This window comes from Lepisma saccharinum, chromosome 1 (genome assembly GCF_977018435.1).
Source record: "Lepisma saccharinum chromosome 1, izLepSacc3.1, whole genome shotgun sequence".
NCBI lineage: Eukaryota > Metazoa > Arthropoda > Insecta > Zygentoma > Lepismatidae > Lepisma > Lepisma saccharinum.
Window position 1 is genome coordinate 153437958 of NC_139229.1, and position 24155 is coordinate 153462112.

Consider the following 24155-nt stretch of genomic DNA (forward strand, 5'->3'; position numbering starts at 1 on the left):
ACAATTGCTAGTAGGTGGTTTCCTGGCGCCTAGCTTTGAGGTAAATTTTTCGAGCACTGATTATAAATTCGTTGATGAAACATGAATATTTCAGACTGAAATAGTGTTTTTTGAGAAGCATCACTATTGTGGAGAAAAATATGCCTCCTTTGTTACCCCTGGAAATAATACCTTGCTTGCCCCTCCCTGGAAAAAATCCTGCAGACGTCCATAGCAGAGTTTACTCATTTCTGTTTCAAAAGAATGTACGACATGCGAATGTTCGTGGAGCAACATACTCTACGGTTCGTTAACAACTTGGCATTTATCAAGTGTGCAATGGATATACCGGTACTGTGCGTATACAAGATGATAACGAGAAGGAGGAAACAACGCCCATATATTACAAATTCAAATACCAACGAGGTAAGCAAATGAAAGTAAATGGTCAAAAAGTAGCCATTTGTGTATCGATTGACCATGCAATGGCGGCTTCGTGTTTCATTGCTACCCAATCGATAAGCACGTAAACACTACTGTCAAAGTGGTACGATGGCCTATTTCGGTGAAAAGTTGCTGAAGATCTTTATCAGCAGGTGAAACTAGGGAACACTAACTGCAATTCTCTATTGACGCTTGCGTTAACACACAATGCTTAAGAAGTGCACGGCACACAGGAGCTTATGAGACAGGAATGGACTAACTTCAAGCGAGTAGTTTTATTAATAAGTTTAATTTATAAATCTTCTTCTTGAGGCGCGAACTTCTCATTCCCTTTTATTTTTAAAGCTTTCATTTGAGTCTTAAGCAGGGTTGTTAAAGGTCCAAGAACCCATAAATTCTAATGGGTTCTACTGGGTTCCGCTGCAGGACCAAAACCTTTTTTCTCGAACGATTTAAATTCGGTACACGTTGCGTATTGTTTCGTTCAAAAAGTTTCTTCTACCGTATTTAAATTGAGCCGGAAAAAAGGTTCCTGGACCGTATTTAAATTCAGACGGAGAAAAAGGTTACTTGGCCGAATTTAAATACTTTACAGATAAAAAGGTTCTTTACGGTCCAGAAGCCATTTACGCTTGCTGATTTTCTATCCTGGACCGGAATTGAATTTATTTAAAATTCCTGGACCTTTAACGCCCTGCTCTTTAGCCATATTTTTGAATAAGGTGATAGTTTTAAGCTAGGTTAAGTGCAAAATTAACTGAAGTCCATCTCCTGATTTCACAACTATGAACTGGTGAATACTGTCAATCATAGCGTGCTGCACTCATTATCTTGCCACCGGAGGTCCCACGCTCGAGATCTGGCATGGACATGGGTGTTTCTTTGTGAGTGTCGCTTAATAATCATGCATTCTGTTCATTGCGATTAGCCTCAGGAGGCAGAAAAGATAGGCAAATCAAGAAAAACCCAAAATACACAACTACCGCAATTGATTTTAAATATATATTGCAATAAATAATTTGACCACATTCTACAACCTCCTGGCATTCGATCGATATTATTGCTCGGCTTTCTCTTGTGCATTTTAAACCTTTAAGCTCAGTGTACCAACATACGAAACCTAAAAGACAATGGAATTCTAATGTCCCATTCACTTTTTAGTGAGTTAGAAAGTATTGTTTTCCTGCTGGTCAGTAAGCTTGGCGAAGGAAAGTTTACTCACGCATTCACCGAAGTAATGCACCAACGAATGCCACATGAATGAAGGTTACAACTGAAATGTTATACAGGACATCCTCCACACCATGTACCGTATGTGTGTATTGTCAACGCCATAACTAATTTAATATGGTGTAAAACGTCTAAATAACTTGATCGCGTATGTCGCTTCTTTTAACCACATCTAATTCTATATTTTTGACAAAAATCTCATTAAAGTAAATTGTTTACACTCTACGCCTTATTTGCCTTTTATCTACCAACGGGAAACAAAACTTTGGACTACGAATGAAATACTGTTCATCAGTGGCGGCGATTGGGGGGGGACAGTTACCCCTCCTCCACCTTCTTGTTATTTTTGCCCCTGCACTATGCTAAACCTTATGTACCAAGGGAAAGTAAACTGTTCTTGCCTCCCTACTTTTTGCACCTTGCCCCCCTAGTTTTGGAATCCAATCGCCGCCTCTGCAGTGTTCATGTCACTTAACCGAGAACTCAGAAATAAAATGACTGTCGTTTCCACATTGTAAACAATATGTAGTGCAGTATTATGGCACTAGTTGAAGTAGTGCTTTTTTTAACATGCGGTTTGCATTTTGTGAATAAGATTGTGAACGAACTGTAGAGAATTCATTTTGTGTCACTTTTGGTAAGACATAAAAAAGTTCTCATTTATTTTATTATCTGAATGCACCTATTCTATCCAATTCGGAGAACAGAATACCTGGATGTTAAGCAAGGAATGGTTATGGCATGGCCTTGAACTAGACGCACAACCTACACAAGACTGTCTGGAAATTCCAAGTAACACCACCTACAGCTGGCAGAGCTGTGTGGTCGAGAGAGTTTCCGAATAACCCGATGATGCGGACATCGCTGGAAACGGTATACTGCCCACAGATAACCACAAAGAGAACAAGTTTCCTTTCAGAGCAGCGACACACTCGTAACTCCCACGCTGCCAACTTCTGAGGTCCGGCACGACATCAGGCTGGTGGAGCAGACAGTACGGAGTCTGCTTTTTCCTTCCTCACACTCAATAGGATGGAACATTCATGTAAGTATTTTCGCGAAGGACCTATGATGTGTGCGACTGACAAATGCTTGGTTTTCTTATTCATGATGATTTTAAAATAACTTCAGGCCTGCACCTTCATAGTAGACTTCTACAAATAAAATTAACTCTCTAGAAACTACCCTGGCAATTTATTGACTAAACGCAGCAGTTGATTGTATGAATGAACCTCTCATACTGGGACTCAATTCATGTGCGTGTCAGCGCAAAATATGACTCATCTTATGCCAACATCACCATAACGTAAAGTCGCTGACGTCATTCTACTATTAGCGCTTGTTTCTCTCGGCTACAGGTGTCATGAGTCCGGTATTTGGGCTGTCTTTGGTAGTATTTGTTGCTTCAAAACAATCTATCCTGGATTGTATTTTTAAACGTGGCCTTTAAAAAAGCCTCGGCTCATAATATGACAATTCATATTGTCTATACGAAGCCTAATGTTAACCTTTACTTCGAACACCCCGGTCACAGCTCCCCATTTGACGCTTAATTGCTACAAAGCTTCGCTAATAAGCATTTTAACATAAGTCTAGAATTATTACATCAAAGCATGGAAGCAGACAAGAATGGGATTTCTCCATATTTATGGAGATAAATAATATTGAACTGAAGATTAGTAATAAACTAGGTGTACGAATGCATCTTGCGCCTCATATCTGCGCCATTTTGAAGAAGTCCATAATTTTCTCCGTTGAATTTTCAATAGTGTACAAATTTTAAGGCGTTATTTGACATTGTTATAACTGTGATAAAACTTATAAATTGAAAATTCAAGGTGTACGAGTACATTTTACACTCCCTGTACTTCAATGACCTTCTTCTAATGAATACAGAAACGTCTAAAAATGAATATAACCTTAATTAACTTACAAGAAATCTCGCAATTATACTAGATAGAGAGTGCCACGAAAGATTTAGTAAAGATAGTATAACCACACATCGCTTACCAATGTCGGCAGATAAACATTCTTGTTTGCACAACATCGATTAGAGCGTATGCATAGAGACAAGTTAGGTTTCATTGGCAATGCTAGCAAAACGTTTACCAACAGCATTAACTAAACGTGCCGTGGGTTGCCTTCAAGGCGTTCTGAAAACGTATCGATTTCTCAGGCCAATAGGCAGAATTGACAGAACGAACAGAGATCCATTGCATGATAATATCCAAGGTCACTCGCTTTAGCTTTCTTACGTCATTTGCACAGGGGGGAGTAAGGCTACTTTACATAAAACATTATTAGCCGAGTATTGGATTCACCAAGAGCCTCATAAATCTTTCATCGTCGGTGGTATCAGATGAATATTTCATCGTGATAAGCCGTTGCAGCAGTTGTAAATTTATCACAGGCTACTCAATTCCATTTCTTCTTTCCTCTCTGGAGAAGTGCACGGGAAAGTTGGCTAGAGGGAAGCACTTAAAGGTCATACTCTAAATACCTTACTGCAACGCAAGAAATGTTTCAGCAGGAAAGAGGAAAAAAGGAAGTCATTATTAATGAAATGCGAATATATCCATTATTTCTTAGAATTTCCAGAAAGAAACTTGTTCATTCGCCTCACGGATCAATATTGGACTATCTGAAAACTCTCAAAGTCACCTTTAGAAATCTTTTCAATTGTTTCAGAATTTAAATTTATTGTTGAATGTATTATCGAAACTTTTATTAGTGGGAACTTAAAATGAAATTAATGCGAGTACACACTTCGATAAGTACTGCATCCATATTGAATTTACATACACGAGATGTCATCACGTAACGTTTCATATACACCATATTTACTCTCTATTCAATATTTTCAAATAACTGAATACGACAACGAATAGAGGACATCAAGGGGAACAACTTTTCTTAACTTTTTCCTCTTTGAAATTTCGTTTCGATGCTAGAGACCTCAAAAACGAAATTTATAATCCTGCATGTATGGAACAACGTGACACAGATTCCAGGATTGTTGCCAGGGATACATGTGTTTTCCTCTGTTGGACCATGTCATAGTGTAGCGTATCGTTTTTAGTGTCAACTATGACAGTGGCAACATGTATCTGTACCACGTGGTTGCATACACGCAAGGTAAAATACTAATTTTAGGCTCTTAGCATCGAAGCAAGGTTTCAAGAAGCAAAACACTGCCAAAAATTGCTCTGTACCTTGGTGTCTTCTATGCACTGTGTGTAAATTTGTCATTGTAATACGAAGATCCTTTGTAGATACATAATATAAAAAATTCACATTTTGTTTTAAGTTCACTTTATGCACACACAGACTAATCGAAATTGGGCACACAATTAAATGTGAACTCTTAGTTGGCTTGGTGGTCGAACTCGTTGAGTGGATTACTCAGCTTGCTACCGAAGGTTCCGAGTTCAGATCCCAACACCAGCATGAGTGTTTCTTTGTAAGCTTGAATTTATCAGTTTCATCTAATCGTCTTTGCGATTAGCCAAAAGTTGCAGGAAAGCATAGGGTAAAAAAGTACAATAAGATGGGCTCCTGAACCACACTGAAATGTGTCCAAAATCGATAACCGAATCCGGAACCGCAGAAACCAAACAAGAAACTTCCGAATTCCAAGCAAGGATTTTGGTTCAACAACCTCTCTCAAAGAAGGACCTCCGTAACAGAACTGTGAACATTTATCGATTTCTTCCGTCGCATTATGACTCGACAAATCGTCCATTGGTGCAAGGGGACCAACTTGAAAGAAAAGAGAGGGGGAAATCTTAACTGCAGATTTTCAGGCGTGGTATAGCTTCTTGCACCGCTCACCAAATTCACGCGAGAGGTCAACGATCTTGCAACAGTACATAACGAGGGAAGGGAAAAGGGCTAATGAAAAACTTGCAACGAATTCACGTAACTCTTCATTACCGTTCTTGATTATTCCAACCCTGCACGCATCTGGTGGCCTTAACTTGAACTAACGTGGCTATTTGGTTGGTCGCAAGTCTCGTGTATGGAGATAACGAATGCACCGCATGGAGAGGGGGTGTGTGGCGTCTGATAAATTTCACGATATTATTTTTTCGCAAGTTTCCTCTTTGACTTGCATTCGCTGTTATCTTTGGGGGTTTGGTTAGGTTTTTTTCCTTTGCGTGTAGTACAACCAACATTTACAGCAAGTAGACTCTCACAATTGCGTATGACTTCATCCAAATTTTTCGTGTTCTATGTAAATTTTTGTTATCTTGTGTCACCTTTTAGACGTTTAGATTAATCGCGACGACGAGGATAAATGATGCAACACAAAATTTAGAATTATTTTTAGTCTATATTATGTACAGATACAATAATCGGAATTGAAGTGGGGTTAACTATTGTGAAATGTGCATTCACTGGGGATCGAACCCTTGATTACAAGTCGACACCATTAGCCACAATGCCGCATCATTATCCCACCCTGCGGCTTTATAAGCGCAGTTCCAACATACATGAATCGTATAAAACCAAAGTAATCTGTACCAGGCATGAATACATTCATTCTGTTTGTGTGGTTGCTATATTTAACTTGGTATACATGCGATACATTTTGAGGAGACGCAGGATGTTCAGTCGTTTGAAAAAAAAAAAGAGAAGTTAATTTGCAAGAAATATCCTTGACGCTGAAACACGCGAAGGCTTTTCTATTTTCTTCTCAATTTACAGGTGCTTCTTTAATATTGCTCACTAGAAAGCAGAGTGGTTGCGTCTTTCTTTATTACCTCCACAGCTCACTCCAATTACAAATCACACGTAACTTTTAACGTAACTTATAAGTAGGCTATCACATAACTGTGGAACTGTATCGGCACCAGAAACAAATCTGTGGAGAGGCAGAGGGGAGGGTATTTTCTGGGGTTTTTCATTTAAATATCCCACAATACTATGTTACTTTCTGCCAGTTTTGGCTAATCGCGACGACAAGAATGAATAATTATATTGAACAAATTTGATGAAGGGACACTTACAAAGAAATGCACCCCCACATATTATAAATACACAGAAAGAGAGAGATTGAAATTTGTACTGACCACCAAATCAGAAAAGTTCCTGTACAGTGGGATCCATGAGTATTACCGTGCAAATTGTCCATGACTATTTTCATTAATTTTTCTCTTACATCCTATGCGTTTTTAAACGATGGATTTTTACGTATACTGGTACAGAAGTTAACAACGGCATGTTTTGAGTTTTCTTTTAATTCTTGAAGCTCTTATTGGGTCAAATAAAGTGCACGAACATGGTGATGGACAATTTGCACGGTAATACTCATGGATCCCACTGTACCACTGCCCAAGCCTACAGGTCCTAGGCCTAGGTCTAAATTTCGTCCTGATTTGAACTTAATGGTTCAGACATATTTCTTAATGGAAGGGTCCCGCTGCGGTTCCAGGACAAGTCCAGTCATGTTCGACACTAATAAATCAGACCAAAATTAACATTACTTTACTATAGACTTATTAAACATAGAGACGAAAACAACTTAATGGAGATTTTCCTTCGAGACCGAGACGAGATTTTGCCACGTCCCGTGCCGTCTCGGAACCATCCTGACTTAACCTAAATGTACAGCGAAGTTGCTTCATTGTGAAAGATTCACACGCACGCAAGCCATTATTGCAACTGTGCTACTCGTGTGAAACTGTCACCACAAGTGAGAACTGAAAGTAACGAGTTCATTCTGCAAAAGCAAGCCAACGTCATTATAAATGCAAATCAGATAACACACGTAATGCCAAACAACGAATTGTTTGCATTCGCTCCTCTAAGTCAGCTGCTATGGTGATTTGCTACGAACCAACGAGGCTACACAGCACTAGAGTATTGATTGTGAGGCACAAACATTAGAAGGTTAAAAGTCCATTGTGTCATCCTGCTCCTATCACCATTGGTGAGCTGATATTTTTCCTCCGCTGGTGCAACCCGTAACAAATTGTCTCTATTTGAGACTTTCCGTTGACAATGTTAAATCCCTTTTGCACGTTTGATAAATGTGTCCCAGAAAGTTATTTTCTTGCGCCAGAAATGCCATCAAATTTTCTCGACCTGGACAAAGGCATTTCATTAGTTGACTGTTGTGTCTCCAATGTGTCTTTTTATTATTATTATTTCTTACGGGATTCGCTCGATTGTGATTTAAAGCAATATACGACACCCGTGCCATCTGGCAAATTGAGTGAGAGGGTAACCATCTGCGATTCGAGCGGCTAAGGACAGCATTAGCAAACCTATTTATGCTATTATATGCCTACGTGGATAGGTTAGGCAGGTCAGGTTTGGTGTTGTTAGCATGTATTTCCCAAGGTGCTAATGCTGTACCTAGCCGCTCGTTCTGCGATGGTTACTAAAAGTGTTACAAAGTTTGTAAACTTGTTACTTATTTGATACTTAATCATAATCATTGAGCATCTTCAATAATTATTTTAACTTACAGTAATCTTTAGAAAGGAAATAACACGATTGGCCAATTAGAACAACCGTTCCAAATGCTGATATTTTGGAAGCTGACGTCTTCTTCCCAAATAACTTGTTTTCTAATAATACATGTATTTGTTCAGTCCATTACATTATTATTTCTTTTGATTTTCTACATATTTATTGTTTATATAATTATAATTCTTATTTTCGCAGAGGAAATGGGAAAAAAAGATGATTTACATCCTACTTCAATAATAAATTACATAAATAATAACCGCAAACGTTCATAAGCAAGAAAATTGCTATTGGCGGTTAGGTTTCGAAAACCGGAATGGATTGGATTAAAACATACACATGGGCGACCTATTAAATCTATATGATTTTTAGGACAACTACTTTTATTATTTACGAAACATGATCTGATATGAAACAAAGTAGAACAGCAAATGAACCGGCGGAAAATTCGATAATCTTCGGTAAACACGATGACATTACGTGCTCAAGCTTACACAGATATGTTGATTATATATTCCGTGCATGGCACAAAGGAAGCATTTCCGCACAAGGCGAATCTAGGTCATCAGGTTGTGGAAGAGTTTTGAATCCATACATGAAGTATTGTTTCGTCACATTGGGAGAATAAAAAAAGAGACTATGTAACTTGCAGCAAACTCATTTTCAACTATTACAGATAGTTTTTAACTGGAATTATGGAATGTTGAATGCTCTCCAATAACGTATTTTACTCGCCTAAGATTGTTTTTCAATAAACTACTAACGTTAAGAACTATTTTAATTCTTTAAGCATTTTAAGACACTTACGCAAAAGTAAGATAATATTTATTCGTCAATTTACACACCAATAGGAGTAACCCAACTCTTTGCAATATAAAAAATGTAAACATTATTTAAGTGGAATATTAATTACCATGATCGATTTGAGATACATATATTCAAAAATGTCAATTTTTGCTACACCATTCAATACTTTAAATACGACACAGTTGGTATATTCTATTTACCAAGGCAATAAATCCTCATTGTTCATTACAATTAAGGATTTGTTATCATGACTGCACTTGCATTTCCTTTAGCTGATATTGTACACTCAGGAATCGAAATGGAAAATAAGTCAAATTTCTTGTGGTATCAAAGTTTAAAGTACACATATGTTCAATCTTCAAGACTGTGCTCTCTGTAGTATATTTGAACCTAAGTTCAAAGTGGCCACAAATAAATATAAGCAACCTAGGTACTAGTTAAATACTAGGGACACACTTTCTCTATTTTACATTGCTCGAAACTTTTTTTCTTTCTTTTCTCGTGTTTGGGGAAAATGTTTTTTGTGGAACATTAACATCTAACAACGTAGTTAGTAAAGGTCTAGCTGCCATTTCTCGACTGTGGAAAGGCTTCGTTGATATTTTCAGACCGAAAAGGTGTGCTTGACATTTTAAAGGCTTGAGGTGAGAAATCTGAAAATGTCATAACCTAAATCCCCCACGAGTTCGCTGATTACATTCTCACCACTGCAGTATCCGACAATAAAAGTAATAATGACCATAAATCCGTTGGATATGACAGCTCTGACAGAAAATGGTGATTTTTTCCATTCTCCCTCATCAAGTCTTCGCTCTGCGAAATTACGGCGATGCTAATGATTTCTCTTTCTTATATAGCACCTCATTAACTCTTCCATATTCGTGCAAATTCTGTCTGCCATATTGATTACTAGGTATGGTAAAAAAGGTAAAGTGCTCCCCTGTGCTTAGCACCACGCCATGAAGGTGTATAGGGGGTGTGGGGTTAACGCCCCACACATTCGTGATCCGGTCGTGAGTGGGGGTTGATGTGATCAGCATCACGCCCCTGACCGCCTTTACCCCCCAGGGTTTCCCCCAGGTACCAATTTTTCGATTGTAGAAAGGCTTCGTTGATATTTTCAGACCGAAAAGAAAATACTAGGTATGGTATGGTATCGAGAAAAAAATAAGAGAGACTTACAGTGACTCGGTCTCGCTTCGATTGATACATTGATTTGTTGTTTTAAGTCCACTTTATGCAGAGATAGGCTAATCGGGACTGGACCTACAGTTTAAATTGGGGTCAGAACCAACGTGCAATGTATCTCCACCGGGTATCGAACCCTGGACACCCTGATTACAAGGCGCTGCTATCGCCTCGAATTGTGCCGACCTCGTTGGGGGAGTGTTTAGCCGAGCACCAGGGTTTCCGGGTTCGAATCCCGATCTGGGCATGGATGTTCTCTGTTGAGTGTCCCTTCATCATTATCTTCACTTATCCTCATCTTCACAATTAGCCAAAAGTGTCAGAAAAGCGAAGTAAAATAAACCAAATCAATCATCAATCGCCTCGAGTTACAAACTGTCTCGTTCTCAGTTTCGTCCAGAGTCTAGTGCATCATATAAAGTGTATCGCCGCACAAACTTTCACAGCGTACAGGTACCATACAGTTCAACCACTTTTCTTAATAATTTTTGTTTAATGCCTCTTTTCCACGCTACGAACTCCCAAAGAGTTCAAGTTTAAAATTTTTAAATTACTATAAATAAAATTAAAAATATGACTTTTGCATTAATAATCAGGCACATATCCGTCGCCCTCTAATCAAGAAATTCCGGGTTTGATACCCGGTGGAGGCACATTGCACAATGTTTTGGATCCCACTTTAAACTGTAGTACAGTTTCGATTAGTCTCTCTGTGCATGAGGTGGACTTAAAACCAAAGTTTTTTTTTTAATCATGGCTGAGAAATTTTGGGAACTTATGGAATTATTCATTCTTTGAATTAAGTGGTAGAATTTAGGAGGAGTAGGTCGACTGTTCCATCCCTCAACAAGACTTCCATGCTTACTTATAAACTACTAGAGACACAAAGATGAAATTTGGTGGACTAAAATACCTAAATGGAACTATCTTATTGCGATATAAGTTATATTAATCTGTCTGCCTGTTGGAATCAATCAATGAAATAAACAATGGATGTCTCGTACAACTAGAAGTGCAAATACGCAACTTCGAGACTTAAATATTGTCGTATTTCCGAGTTATATATTCTTGATTGGCTTGCTCATTTGTTTGTTCGAATCAAAATTAACTCTAGTCATAAAGTTACAATAACGCCTCTCTTGACTGTAAAGAATATTAGGGAGAAGAACTCCTAATCATGAACAATGTAAAAGAGCTAAAAAATGAATTTTTGTTTTTTAAAAAAGCTGAGGTTTTATAGTGGCGGTCGGCACATGCATGGACAAGGAATATCACACACTTTTAATGGTTCAGTCAATGGCAAATAATTGTAATTTGATGAACAGCAAATTAGGGAGAAACTAGGTTATTTCTGCTTAAAAAAGAAATAATGTTATTAATTTGAAACAAATTGTAGTTTATTTATCTTTAAATTGAAAACAGCAAAACAGCTTGAAATTATGAAGTGGACAAAATTATTTAGCTATCTTTATTACCATTGTGCTCATTACGCTTACAATTCATTTGTTAAAATTCTGTAAGTTTCTGCCTACAATCCTTTGATATATGAGCAAGTTATCCGAGACCATTCAGCGACGACGCTAGAGAGGCAGGCATTCTCCAAGTCCACCCCCGCCCCCAACAAACAAGTAAGTCTTCCTAAATAAGTGACAACTTTCTGTACTATGAAGTGTATTAAACGTGACTGAACAGCTATCGAGTTACACTACCTGGTTAAGTTCATATGTACTAGACATGACAAAAATACTACCATTTTTATTTCAGGTAAAAAAGGGAGGGAGGGAAGGGGTATCCAGGTTGCAGTTATGTTATGTGCAGAACGAAAGTTCCTGCGTATCTATTCACTCCTATATACCCATTGTCACTGAGAATTTACCTTAGCTCTTAGACTAATTGCTACGATGAGGATGATAACATGAAACTGATGAAGAAACATACATAAAGAAACGCCTTGCCCAGCCTGGGGCTTGAAGAACCCATGTCAATGATAAGCTGAACACTCAGCACATTCGGCCACAGTATTTGCTTGCATTGCGACTGCACAAATAAACATTTGCTATCAAAATAGGCGCATATTTTAATAACACTACATTCGTTATCATTTTAAAAGCCGTGTCTAAAATAGTCAAATTTTACAAATTAGTGCAAGGCTCTATAAAACTACAAGGAATGACAATTAGATTTCAATATGCTGACTTACCTCCAAGCAACGAGGCTCGTGAAGCGGATAGGACGTTGTCCCAAACTCCCTCCCACACAGATAACACATCAATGTCCGTGGGCCGTGGGCCGGAGTTTCGCGATCGTCAATTATTATAAAAGCTTTATCGGGTTCCAGCTTGAGCTTCCCTTCCTTCCACAGTATTTCTATGTCGGCATTTTCCGGACAGGTCGAAGAATCCCCCATAATGTTCTTTTTGTGTACCACCACGGTGGGTTTCGGAGGCTGCGGTGTTTGCTTGCCAGTCTTGTTATTCTCTTCTTTCGTCGCTTGTGCAGGTTTTTGGGAAACGGGCTTTTGAGCGGGAGATTTGCTTTGACGTGCTGGAACATTCGCTCGCTTAACCGGGTTGATTTTTGGTGCTTCAACGTTGTTGCTCTTGGATACGGATTTAGACGGGAACAGTGCGCCTTTCTTTTTTTCGTTCGAATTACCTTTATCTATGCTGCTGCTACTTCGGAACCTAATCGCCACGGGTTTCTGAACCGAACTCTTAATCACAGGTTTCGATATTGTCTTTTCGGGTTCTTTATCAGTCTTGTTTTGGGCAGCATTTCGGGTTTTCGGTTTTGGAGGTGAAACAGGATGGCTATGAAACCTTTCTGGGTGTTCTGGTCTACCGCAACTGTTGCAAGGCAAAGGAACTTTACTTGGTGGACCAACAAACACTTCCTCTACCTTTTTCACACTGGTGACTTTTGTAAATGTTCTAGTTTTCTTAGCCAAACCGCGACGCACAGGGTTCGACTTTGACGGAACACTACTTGTACTATTAGAAACTTGCCGATCGTTACCTTTCTTCAACGCAGGGACTGCTGTAACCTTATTTTGCCTTGACATTTTCTTGTTTTTAGGTTTTTCAGCTTCGCTACTCTCCTCATCTTCCCAACTCTCATCTTCTTTCTCGTCCTCCTTTTTTATCTGAGTTACCCTTTGCTTACCGCTTACTTTTCTGTGAAGATAATTCTTTCGCCTTCCAGGGCCCACATTGCTACAGGGAACACCTTTCACTCTTGGAGGTAGCTTACAGAGATTTGAAATAGAGAGTAACCCTTTCCTTGTAAGAGACATGTCCAATGTTTGCAAATGCGCCACATCTAAAACGCGTGGTCTTTCTAAAGTGGCAGTTTGAGGTCTAGCAATATTCTCATCACTTACACTCGAATTACTTTTGCTTTTCTTCATTTTAGGCCATGTTCCTGCGTCCAGCGGAATCAGTTCAATAGAAACTTGTTCATTGCTTTCCAAGTCTAAGCTATCGCAAAGGTTAGAAACAGTATTCCCGTTATCGTCTACCACACCTGCCTGTTCCTTTTTCACCGGTGGTGTTCGTTGCTGAGATTTGGGGAGTTTCTTGTTTTCTTTGTGCCACCGAGCCAAACACTTCGGTTCATGCAATTCTATTGATCTTGTACCGAATTCGCGATGACACACGTAACATTGTGAAAAACACGGTGGACCTGCACTTTTCACCATCGCTACCATTCAGTGCTGTCAGACACGCATGTGTCTGACCGCGTGAATATCAAACAAACAGTCGCGATACTACGTCAATATACACATTATGCATCGAAAGACATAAAAAAGAGCACGAGCTTATTCGTAGGTTAGGTGAGGTAGATCCACGAAGCACAAAATCCGTAGTACAAAAGCACTATATACGTACAAAAACGAATTCACTGGGTTCCGTGCTCTTCGTGATCCGATTATAAACACTTCAAATAGCTTCTCGATTAAAAACTGTCACTTTCACAGCCACAAACCAGATTCAACGGTTTACCACGCGCTGCGATTCTGTTACGAATGTTACGCAGTCTTGTCTACATCGCGGGCGAAAGCTCTCCGCACCACAGACTACTCCACGCACCATGGCGTCTGCCAGCCTTCTGCCCTCCTGACCGACGTGAACGATTATCTTGCAGGCGAAGCGGTGTGACGTCACAAGCACGTCCACGCGCGACAAAAAAGGAAACTGGAATTGGCTTCGGAGGATGGGAATTGTAACACGCGACTTCCTTAATTTGCACAAAATTCACAAGAAATAAATTAACACTTAAATTACATCCAGACTCTACGATTAAATCAAAATATACGGATGACGTGTTTAACCTAGTTAGTGCAAAGCAAAATGATTAGTTTGAAACAGGAAATAAAATTATGTATCGAACCTGTAAATATGACACTTATAGATTATTGTAATCACTTCACGTTTGCCAATCATAAAACAAAATTGCTTACACTGTATGCACCAACGCTAATCGAAATGTACAGTAGGATCCAGTGGCAGGCGATTGGGTTCCAAACCGGGGGGGGGGGGCAAGGTACCAAAACTGGGGGGAAGGAGAGTATGTTTCCATTTGTATATAAGGTTTAGCATAGTGCGGGGGCAAAAGTGGCGAAAAGTGGGGGGGGCAGTTGCCCCCCTAATCGCCGCCACTGGTAGGATCCATAAGTATTGCTCAGCAAATTTTCCATGACTATTTTTCGTTGGGTTTTATCTTCATCCTACTTATTTTTAAGGACTGTATTTTTACGTATACTGGTTCAGAGGTTGTAAGCAGTTTTTTTAGTGTTTGCCAGTTCTTGAAGCTCCCATTGCATAAAAGAAAGAGAGTAAACGTGGTTATGGACAATTTGCTTGGTAATACTTATGGATACCACTGTAACGATGTAACTGTTCAGTCAGAAATTTCTTCTTTACAAGACTTTGCTAATTACCAGGTTGTCAAACTTGCATTCATTTTAGGAGGGAGGCAAATCACCGTATTAATTATGTATATCTTTTATTTTCAAGTAGATAAGTCTATGGTAGATAATAACATGAATAAGTATCCAATTTAATGTTGAACAATGAACATTTTATCTTTTTTCCCTTTTTTATATAAACACATTATTAACTTTCTGCACATATCACAACAAAATAGCAAAACTCATACCAATTTAGTACAATTAGGTAATTCACTTTTGCTGAAAAATGTAAACGACACACATTTCTTTACTGAAAGAAGAAAGATTGAATAACATTAACCTTAGATAAGAAACAAGAAAGACGGGCACACATCTCAAAAATGTAATATAAGCTCCAATAGATGTCTCTGCTGCTAGAATGTTTAGTTTCTTTTGTCATAGTTTCAACGAGTTAGTTACTTGCTTGGCCAGGAAATACTGATTCAAGACCATTCTCAATTCAGTTTTCAGTTTTCCTGTTCACAAAACGGTAAGAAAGTGCAAGATAACGTTACTATTTTTTTACATGGGAAAAACACGACACGACATGGAAGAAGAAAGGCGATCTGATGTCTTCACTTGAAATGTGAAAGCTTCAGGAACTTGAATATTACTGCAAATTATGTAATAGTCGACTAGAGTGCAACAAATTCTCACGTTTGCTGAGAAACACATGGAAACATTCACAGCACCGTGGGATTTTAACTCTTTTCATTACTGTTCATATCTATCATAACCCTTTCTTGTTGGAAGTACACTGTTCCTAATTATCTTCAATAGCTTTTGTAACAGGTAGTGGAATTAACTGTCCAGTTCCTCTTTTCCTAACTTATACGCTTGTTGTTTCTGGTTTCATGCGAATTCGGTCTTATCTTGCTGATATACTCATTCTCATGAAGCTATATTAGAATAAAAGTAGAAAGCGGAAGACATGCGAATACAGTATAAAATCTAGCTGAAACTATCCGATTTCAATGATGGATTAACGACTTTCTCTTGAGGGGAATGACTTTTTCTTTTAGTTGTTGCCATTTTTAGTTTTAGATACAGTATGTAATATTCTTATTCGAACACACGGATTTTCAAAGAAAATGCTTTAATATCTGAAAGGAAATACACTCTTTTGAAATTGTTTCTTTACAATTCAATAACTAATATCATTAGGAACATAAAATCTTACCCAAATTCTGTATAGCCAATGGCAATAATAAATTAAATGAAACTGAAAGAGAAACATGCCATTTTTTGCACAACTTTTCTATTCGTACACTTACTAATATAAAAGAAAAAAAGTACAGTATATTCAGAGCAAATTGACTGACAGTTCTAATACCTTGATGCGTATCCTTTGGCTTTAATTACTGCTTGACACCTGTTCTTCATAGAATTAACCAGTTTCAGACATGTTTCAGAGCTTATTTTAGTCCACTCTGCTTGCACAACAATTTTCAACTCTTGTTTGGACTTGACGCCTGCTTTATGGACTCGCCTCTTCAAAATTGCCCATAAATGCTCAATGGGATTTAAGTCTGGACTTTGAGCTGGTGTTTGTAGTAGTTTGGGCACATTCCATATTAGCCAATTCATGTTAACTCGCGCCTTATGCTTACTGTCATTGTCTTGTTGGAATCTGTAGATAGGCGGCATGTCCATTTTTTGGGCACTCTGCTTTATATTGTTCTTCAATATGTCCAAATAAACATATGCATCCATGATACCATCAATAAACTGGGTGATACCAACACCTTTCGACGACATACAGCCCCAAATCATTAATGACCACCACCGTGTTTAACTGTTGGTACTGTGTTAATGTGATCATTGTCTTTATTTGATTTTCTCCAGACCCTATTTATCACACCTGACCCGTATATATTAATCTTGGACTCGTCTGACCATATGACACTATCCCTAAATTCCTGGTCCTTGTGGATGTGCTCTCTCGCGAATGAAAGTCTATTCCTGCGATTCGCCTTATTTTCATATGGCCTCTTTCGTGGTATTCTGACATGATATCCATGCTTCCACAAGGCACGTCGGACAGTTTGATCGGACATCATCTTGCCAGCAACATTTTCTACTAACGGTCTTATCTAAGGAACACTTAGTCGGGAGTTTTCCCGCACTCTTTTTAAAATAAAGCGTTCATCACGTTTATTCAACCGTCTCTCTTTTGGTTTTCTCGGCACATTCTATGATGAACCTTCCTCTCAATTTGTTTACTATGTATTGAACTGTGGAGTGTGATTTATTGACTGTTTGTTCAATTTTTCTTAACGAATAACCTCTAAGGGCCAAATTTATAATAACATCCTTCAGATCGGAACTAAGTTCCTTCACCTTGCCCATTTCGAACACGCTGATAGATAGGCCTACAACAATACCTACGCCAGCATTCCGCTTGACGGGGAGCGCGCTTGCATGTTCAAACTTGTTACGAAGTTACAAACTGCACGAAATCGCCCGAATAGCGGTGGCGCTGTATCCGAGGAAGATTGAAACTCTTGCCAGTACGAATAACAATGTTGCATGAAACAGCGTGTTTTTCTCTTTTCACACAAACTATATGCTCTGTTTATATACTTTGAACATATATTTTTATTGACATTTATTGGTGAAACCTTCATTAACATTAATTTCCAGGTACATATGAAAATGATTATATTTACTAGTACATATGACATTTTTTCCTCGGAAATTCTATGTGTACGAATAACAATGTTACATACTGTATGTCAAAGGCAGGATGGTCATTCACTGTTATATTAATTTACTACTTCTTGTTGGTACTAAACATCTCCCCTTAATCCGCCCATGCTTCTTCACTTTCATATCTTATCTGCCTCATAATGCCTTACACTTTATTCTCATGACCTTCTTGATGTTAGTGCAAATTGAAAAAACAAAGTTCTGACACCATAGCTTCCTCATTAACATCTGATACCAGATCAGTGCTCATAGCTGATGGATACGACAAGATGAATTATTTCGTTGCTTGGAATTTTGTCGTTGAGCAAAAAATATATATGTAATTTTCTTCCCAGGTAAAAACACTGTATACGTATATATGTGTACTGTGTTTGTATGGCCTAAATAAAAAAGGTTCATACACGCCTAACAGCCATTTGCTTCCCAAGAGAAGAAATAGAGACAGGGGTACGACAGAGAAAGTTGACAACACAATCATCACTTCCTGCAACAATTCACGCTACAGTGCCTTCATACAATAAAGTGAAAGTGGAGAATTTCTCTTTCTATATATATATTTATCTGTCTGTCTTCACAGAACAGCCTAACATCAAAGGGCAATAAATATATATTTTTTCGGAATAATATAATCCATGTATATTATGAAAGCAGACCTCACTCTGTTTCTTACGGATAAAGTGTGAGAATTATTTCTGATATGAAAATATCTCCTACACAATGGGTTTAAAATAGAACTTTGACTCTTTGAGGATCAAGGTCAGACAAGCTGCTTCTCATTGGATGGCTCATCATGGTCATTTCATCACAGCTTTAATCTGGCTTTATACACTATAGAACACAACTCTTTTCAATAAGTTCTCCAATTGTCCTCATGATTAGGCTTACCATATTTTTTTGGGTCCAACCCAGGACATATTGGCGATCAACTCGTTACTGCTGAATTTCATTTTTTTTTACAAAAATAAATTGAAATGACTTAAAAGCCTTAATATTTTATTGGATCATTAAACTATAAATTGTACAAGAAAAATATTAACTTTATTTTCTAAAATCAATCAATTAATTTTTAAATGTTTAATTGAATAATACATTTTCTGATGTTCAGGAAGGAAACCTCTCTGTTCTAGGTAGCATTATCTGTTAGTTGACTCAGTTGCACTTTTCACTAGACATGACTCTTTTCAGAAATGGCTTGTTTGTTTTAAATTCTGGTCGTGAATATTCAATACCGGTAGCTATTTTCATGTTCAGATTATGAAAACCCCGGACATTTTGCAATCCCGGACATCAATCCGGACAGCACTAAAAAAACAGGAGCGTCCGGGCTAATCCCGCATGAGGTAAGCCTACTCATGATGCTAGAATGAAATTTTGGGTACCCACTAGATATTGAACTCGGACATCTGGCACAAAAGCGCGAGGCCACAAGGCTACTCCAATATTAGAATACTATATTCATAGTTCAATCTCTGTTATAATGAATTACAAACATGACAAACGAATATCACGGGCAATAGAGAATCTGTTCTTCGCGATTAGCCAAAAGTGGCAGAAAAGCGAAGTAAAACAAATCAATCAATCAATACCGAATTTGCGAACTTCCCGATGTGGTAACGCCGTTCCCTTGTAATCAAAGGGTTCAGGGTTCGATAGCCGGTAGAGGCACATTGCACAGTGGTTCGGATCCCACTTTAAACTGTAGGTCCAGTCCCGATTTGCTTATCTGTGCATAAAGTGGACTAAAACAACAACCTTAGACTCAATACCAAATTTGCATGTACCGTTCCATGCGTACAGAATAAAAATAGAAAATGTTTTCTAGATTTGCAGTATTGAATGTATTTTCTTGTATTGCGTTACTTATCTGTCAACTTAGGCTAATCCTTAATAGTGACGATCAGGATGAACGGCGATTGGATGAAATTGATGAATACACATTTTCAAATAAACACTACGAATCGTATTCGGAACCTTCGGTGGTAAGATAATGAATCGACCACTCAACGCGCAAATCTGCGATCCACGTGGCATTCACGTCTACTGTATGGTCTTTCTAATCATTCATAATGAAATGTGCATCTTGCAATTTTAGAAAAGCCATTGCCGCATTACGTTTGATAGAAATTAAAGAGTCGTAACTCCTGACTAACATCCCTGTGGACACGATTTCTGTCTTCATGTTGCATTGTGCTTTCTCTTTAAATGTAGTTCGTTGTTCTCTACACTTGCTTCCCATGTAATCTTTGTTATCAATACAAGATGAAAGTGAAAATTTCAGGTTATGGAGCATGGAATTCGTTTCAGCACTCATGCGTATTGCGTCTCTGTGTCGCAACATACTGCCGCTCCTACGCTCATTTCGTTAATGTGAGACTCAAAGTTAAACGAGACCACAGATAAGGGTATATAAGCAGACGTTGAAGCAAGGCAGATTGACTGTGACGAGACGTTGTGCATTAGAGTGCTGCAATGAGCGTTTTTCGCTCGAGCGGCAAATAACTAGCACGGGCAACGCTAGATATTTCTTCCGCTCGAGCGAAAAACGACCGAACGAGCGAAATACTCTCGAACCCTATTAGTAGACGTATTTCCGTAATTTGTCTATGGTAGTAGGCCCTCAAATATGGATCGTGAAGTAAAAGATCAAGTGAAATTGAAAAATAAGTGAACATAGTCATCATCTCCATGTTAAAATGCAGTTCTGTATATCTTACCGACATATGTGAAAATAAAATAGATGATTATGGGCTGAAACTACCTAGACTGACATTTTATGTTTCTACGATTATTTTTACAATGAAATGATGTTCGATTGAATCAAGGTTATTAGAATTATATGGATTGAATGTTATAACTGCATAAACCTTGGTTCTATTCATATAATTTTCCAAGACCAGTAATATTTTTTATTATGCGCCTACGGGCCATGTTCGCACTAATGATCACCTAGCACGTTTACACATAACATCTAAACAAGCCTGCTCATGTGGAGAAATTAATCAAGATGATGTTATAACTGCATTTTATTATTTCGCAGAATATGATTATCCTTTTTGGTTAGTGAACAATGATGTACACGTACTTCTTGCACTGTGATACGATATTTGTAATTGCTTAGGCAGCTCTGTCAGCGTGTGTATCCATTTTACGTTTTGGTCTGTAGATATTGTATATGTGCTGTATTTGAGTCTTACATAATAGGTATACGAAATCATTATTTAGAATTGTAATTGCATGTACTTGTTTCCTTCCATGTATAGGTTGTAGGTTGATAGTGCTGCTTATTAGGCTATGAAATACGGGACGATGCCAATAATTCCACTACGAGTACGGTACGTTCGAGCGTAGCACGCTCGAGCGTGGGAGATTCGAACGAGTTTAAGCGAGTATAGTACAATTTCAATCCACGGGTAATACATACAAATGGCTTGTAGAACATTCACAAAACGAACCTTCGTTCTATTCATATAATTTTCCAAGACCAGTAATAATTTTTATTATGCGTCTACGTAGTACGGGCATGTTCGCACTATTGATCACCTAGCACGTTTACACATAACATCTAAACAAGCCTGCTTAAGGGGGGGAATTAATCAAGATGCCACACATCTCTTTTTACAATGTCCAAATTTCGACAGAGAACGAGACAAATTATATAATGGTTTGCGCCGTCATGGTGTTCCATTCCCTGCATCCCTAATTACCCTCCTCACGGATCCCAACCCTCCTATTATATGGCTCCTTTATGGATAAGCAAGAAGATGTAATTTAACGATTTAGCAAACAGTGTTTTATTTTCCTGTGGATAACAAGAGCATAGTAAACTAAATTAATTTTGACAAAAAAATTCAGACAAGATGATCAAAATCGACTCACAGTTGATAGGGTCAGTAAGAACAAGATTTGAGCGAGCGAAAGTGGTCCGATTCAGTATACTCTACGCGTGCATACAAAAAGCTTGAACAACGAAAAGTCGAGAGGTCCATTTACTATTCTGACAATTTGTGCTAATATTGTTTTCCAATCAGTTTCTATAGCAATCTATCAAAAGTCCAAAGTGGTTGTATAAGCAGACACTCGCTTCGATAGAAAACTTTCTACCGTTTTATGACTAAATTGAAGTTTTTGTAGCTGGCTGTTATCAATAAACGACAATTGTGTAAGAAAAAGGTGGGTGATCTTAGCGGTCGGAATTTTTCGGCCTTGTCCCCACATAAAGCGACTCTGGGGCTCACCCTGTCTCAAATCAATGGATACCTGGGAGGGAGGTAAAGGCAGCCGGAGCGTCGTGTTGATCACATCACCTTCAATATGGCCGAGATCGAGAATGTGTGGGGCCCGAGCCCCACATCCCCTAAATGTACCTTCATGGCACGGTGGTACATGCACGGGGAACTTTACCTAAGCTATGTAAGAAAAATATTTTTTTACAAAAGTAAAATTGTTTCCTGTGCATTGCTCATGGCATAGAGAAAAGGATTCACATGCAATCGATTCCAGAATTAATGGATCAGTACCCCCCCCCCCCAACACACACACACACACACACACACACACACACACACTCTTCCCATGGTCATTCCAAAGTACCCATTATTGAGCGGCTGAGTGAGCCTCAGAGCCAATTGCACAGGGGAATTTTTGAGAAAATTCCCGCCCGTGTTCTCCCATCCCAGGATTCGAGCCACACATACACCATATTAGCAGGATCATCGTGATTCTCTCTGCAAGACGATTGCTCTGTTAAAATCCATTTTGTGCATAAGATAGGCTAATAGCTGAAGGGGTGGTTCGAGTCCCTGATCCCCACCTTGGATACGTGCTATTAACAATAATAGCTTTAGAACCTTCTCCGTCTTCCCTCGATAATTATTTATCTCCTTAAATCATCGTCACATTATTCAAGAAGCCAAAAACCTAATTTTATCAGTGTAAACTGAAAAATTTATTGGGGGACGGAGCTCGAGCCACCTGATCCCCACCTTGGATACGCGCTATTAACAATAACAGGGTTACAGAACATTCTCCGTCTTGCCTCGATAACTATCTCTCTCAAATTATCATCACATTATTCAAGAAGCTAAAAACCTAATTTTATCTAGCGTAAACTGATTTTTTTTTCTGAAAGGGGGCTCGAGCCCCCTGATTCCTACCTTGGATACGAGCTATTAACAATAACAGTGTTATAGAATATTTTCCGTCTTGCCTCGATAACTACTTCTCTCCTTAAGTTAACGTCACATTATTTTATTTAACACCACAAGAAACAAAAAATCTCATTTTATCTAATGTAAACCGAAAACTTTCGAAGGGGCTCGAGCCCCCTAAGCCCCCCCTCCTTGGATACGTGCCTGACTCCATCGCTCATGCTATGGTAACAGCTGTGTAGTCAGCGAGTGATGATTAGATAGATAATGCATGATCTATCGTATCATTCCATTTCTCTCGCTGTTGTAAGTATGGCCGGTTAGCTCAGTTGGTTAGAGCGTCGTGCTAATAACGCGAATGTCGTGGGTTCGATCCCCACACTGGCCAGTTTGACTTTTTTTCTTCGTCATAAATTACTTCCGCATTTGCAAAAATATAATCTACTTCGTACCTTTCGGTAATTTTAAATGGCAGCCTGTATGTGAAACTGTAGAAAATAAAATGTTGTATTCATTTCTTGTTAAACCTTTTCACGAGTTAATATTGAAGAAAAAAATATGTATATACCAAGTGATGTGATACTGGAACAAAGATGAATGGTACACAAGAAGATTTATAGAAGCTAACAGTAAAATTAGTCATATTTGTGTCTTGAAGTCTACATTGCAATTGCATACAATTAAATTGGGACTAAACGTATGGCAATGGCAAACATTGGATAGTAGAGTTGAGTTTACAGAATCCTCCTTGCAGTGTTGGCGCCAGAGGGGAGGTGCAGGGCAAGAAAGTACCACACGTCACCCAAAGAAAAGCTGCCCGAGGCCTTGGCCCTCCACGATATTTCCCTCCCTTTGTTTATGGGGCGCCTCTGTTAAACTTTCACAGCATGTAGCGAGCACGACAGCGATGAACTTTTTTAAAATAACATTTTGCTAATTTCGTTGTTTCTACATACAATAATAAAGTTTATAATTAATAGGTTAGTAAGAATAATATGTCTGTTAATGAGGGTGTATGGATAAATCACTGAACGTCACTGACCTGTAACCACTAGCGGATACAGGATTTTTTTTCGGAGAGCGCATAGCTGAGTTCTAGAGGCTGGACTGTAGAATATTTCGTAATTACCATTTTTATCCTTCGTTCTAAAAAATGTTCAGACACGTTGTAATCAGAGTTATATTAAGATTGGTTCTAGAGTTCGTTATTGGTTTCATTCGAAAATTTT

The 24155-nt window shown here is 38.5% G+C and overlaps 1 protein-coding gene and 1 non-coding gene across 5 annotated transcripts in view; one reads left to right on the forward strand and one right to left on the reverse strand.

Moving 5' to 3' along the window:
- LOC146002730 (uncharacterized) overlaps nucleotides 1-14215 on the reverse strand; it is a 79460-nt gene extending 65245 nt beyond the window's left edge. For all 4 annotated transcript variants that reach the window (XM_083140692.1, XM_083140686.1, XM_083140679.1 and 1 more), the window contains exon 1: nucleotides 12323-14215. In XM_083140692.1, the coding sequence (XP_082996818.1) occupies nucleotides 12323-13828 (1506 nt within the window). In that variant the 5' untranslated portion in view covers nucleotides 13829-14215. The remainder of the gene's footprint in view (nucleotides 1-12322) is intronic.
- Nucleotides 14216-23240: 9025 nt separating this feature from the next.
- Nucleotides 23241-23314, forward strand: TRNAI-AAU (transfer RNA isoleucine (anticodon AAU)). Its single transcript has one exon. It is a non-coding gene; the product is annotated as a tRNA-Ile (tRNA).
- Nucleotides 23315-24155: the final 841 nt, after the last annotated feature.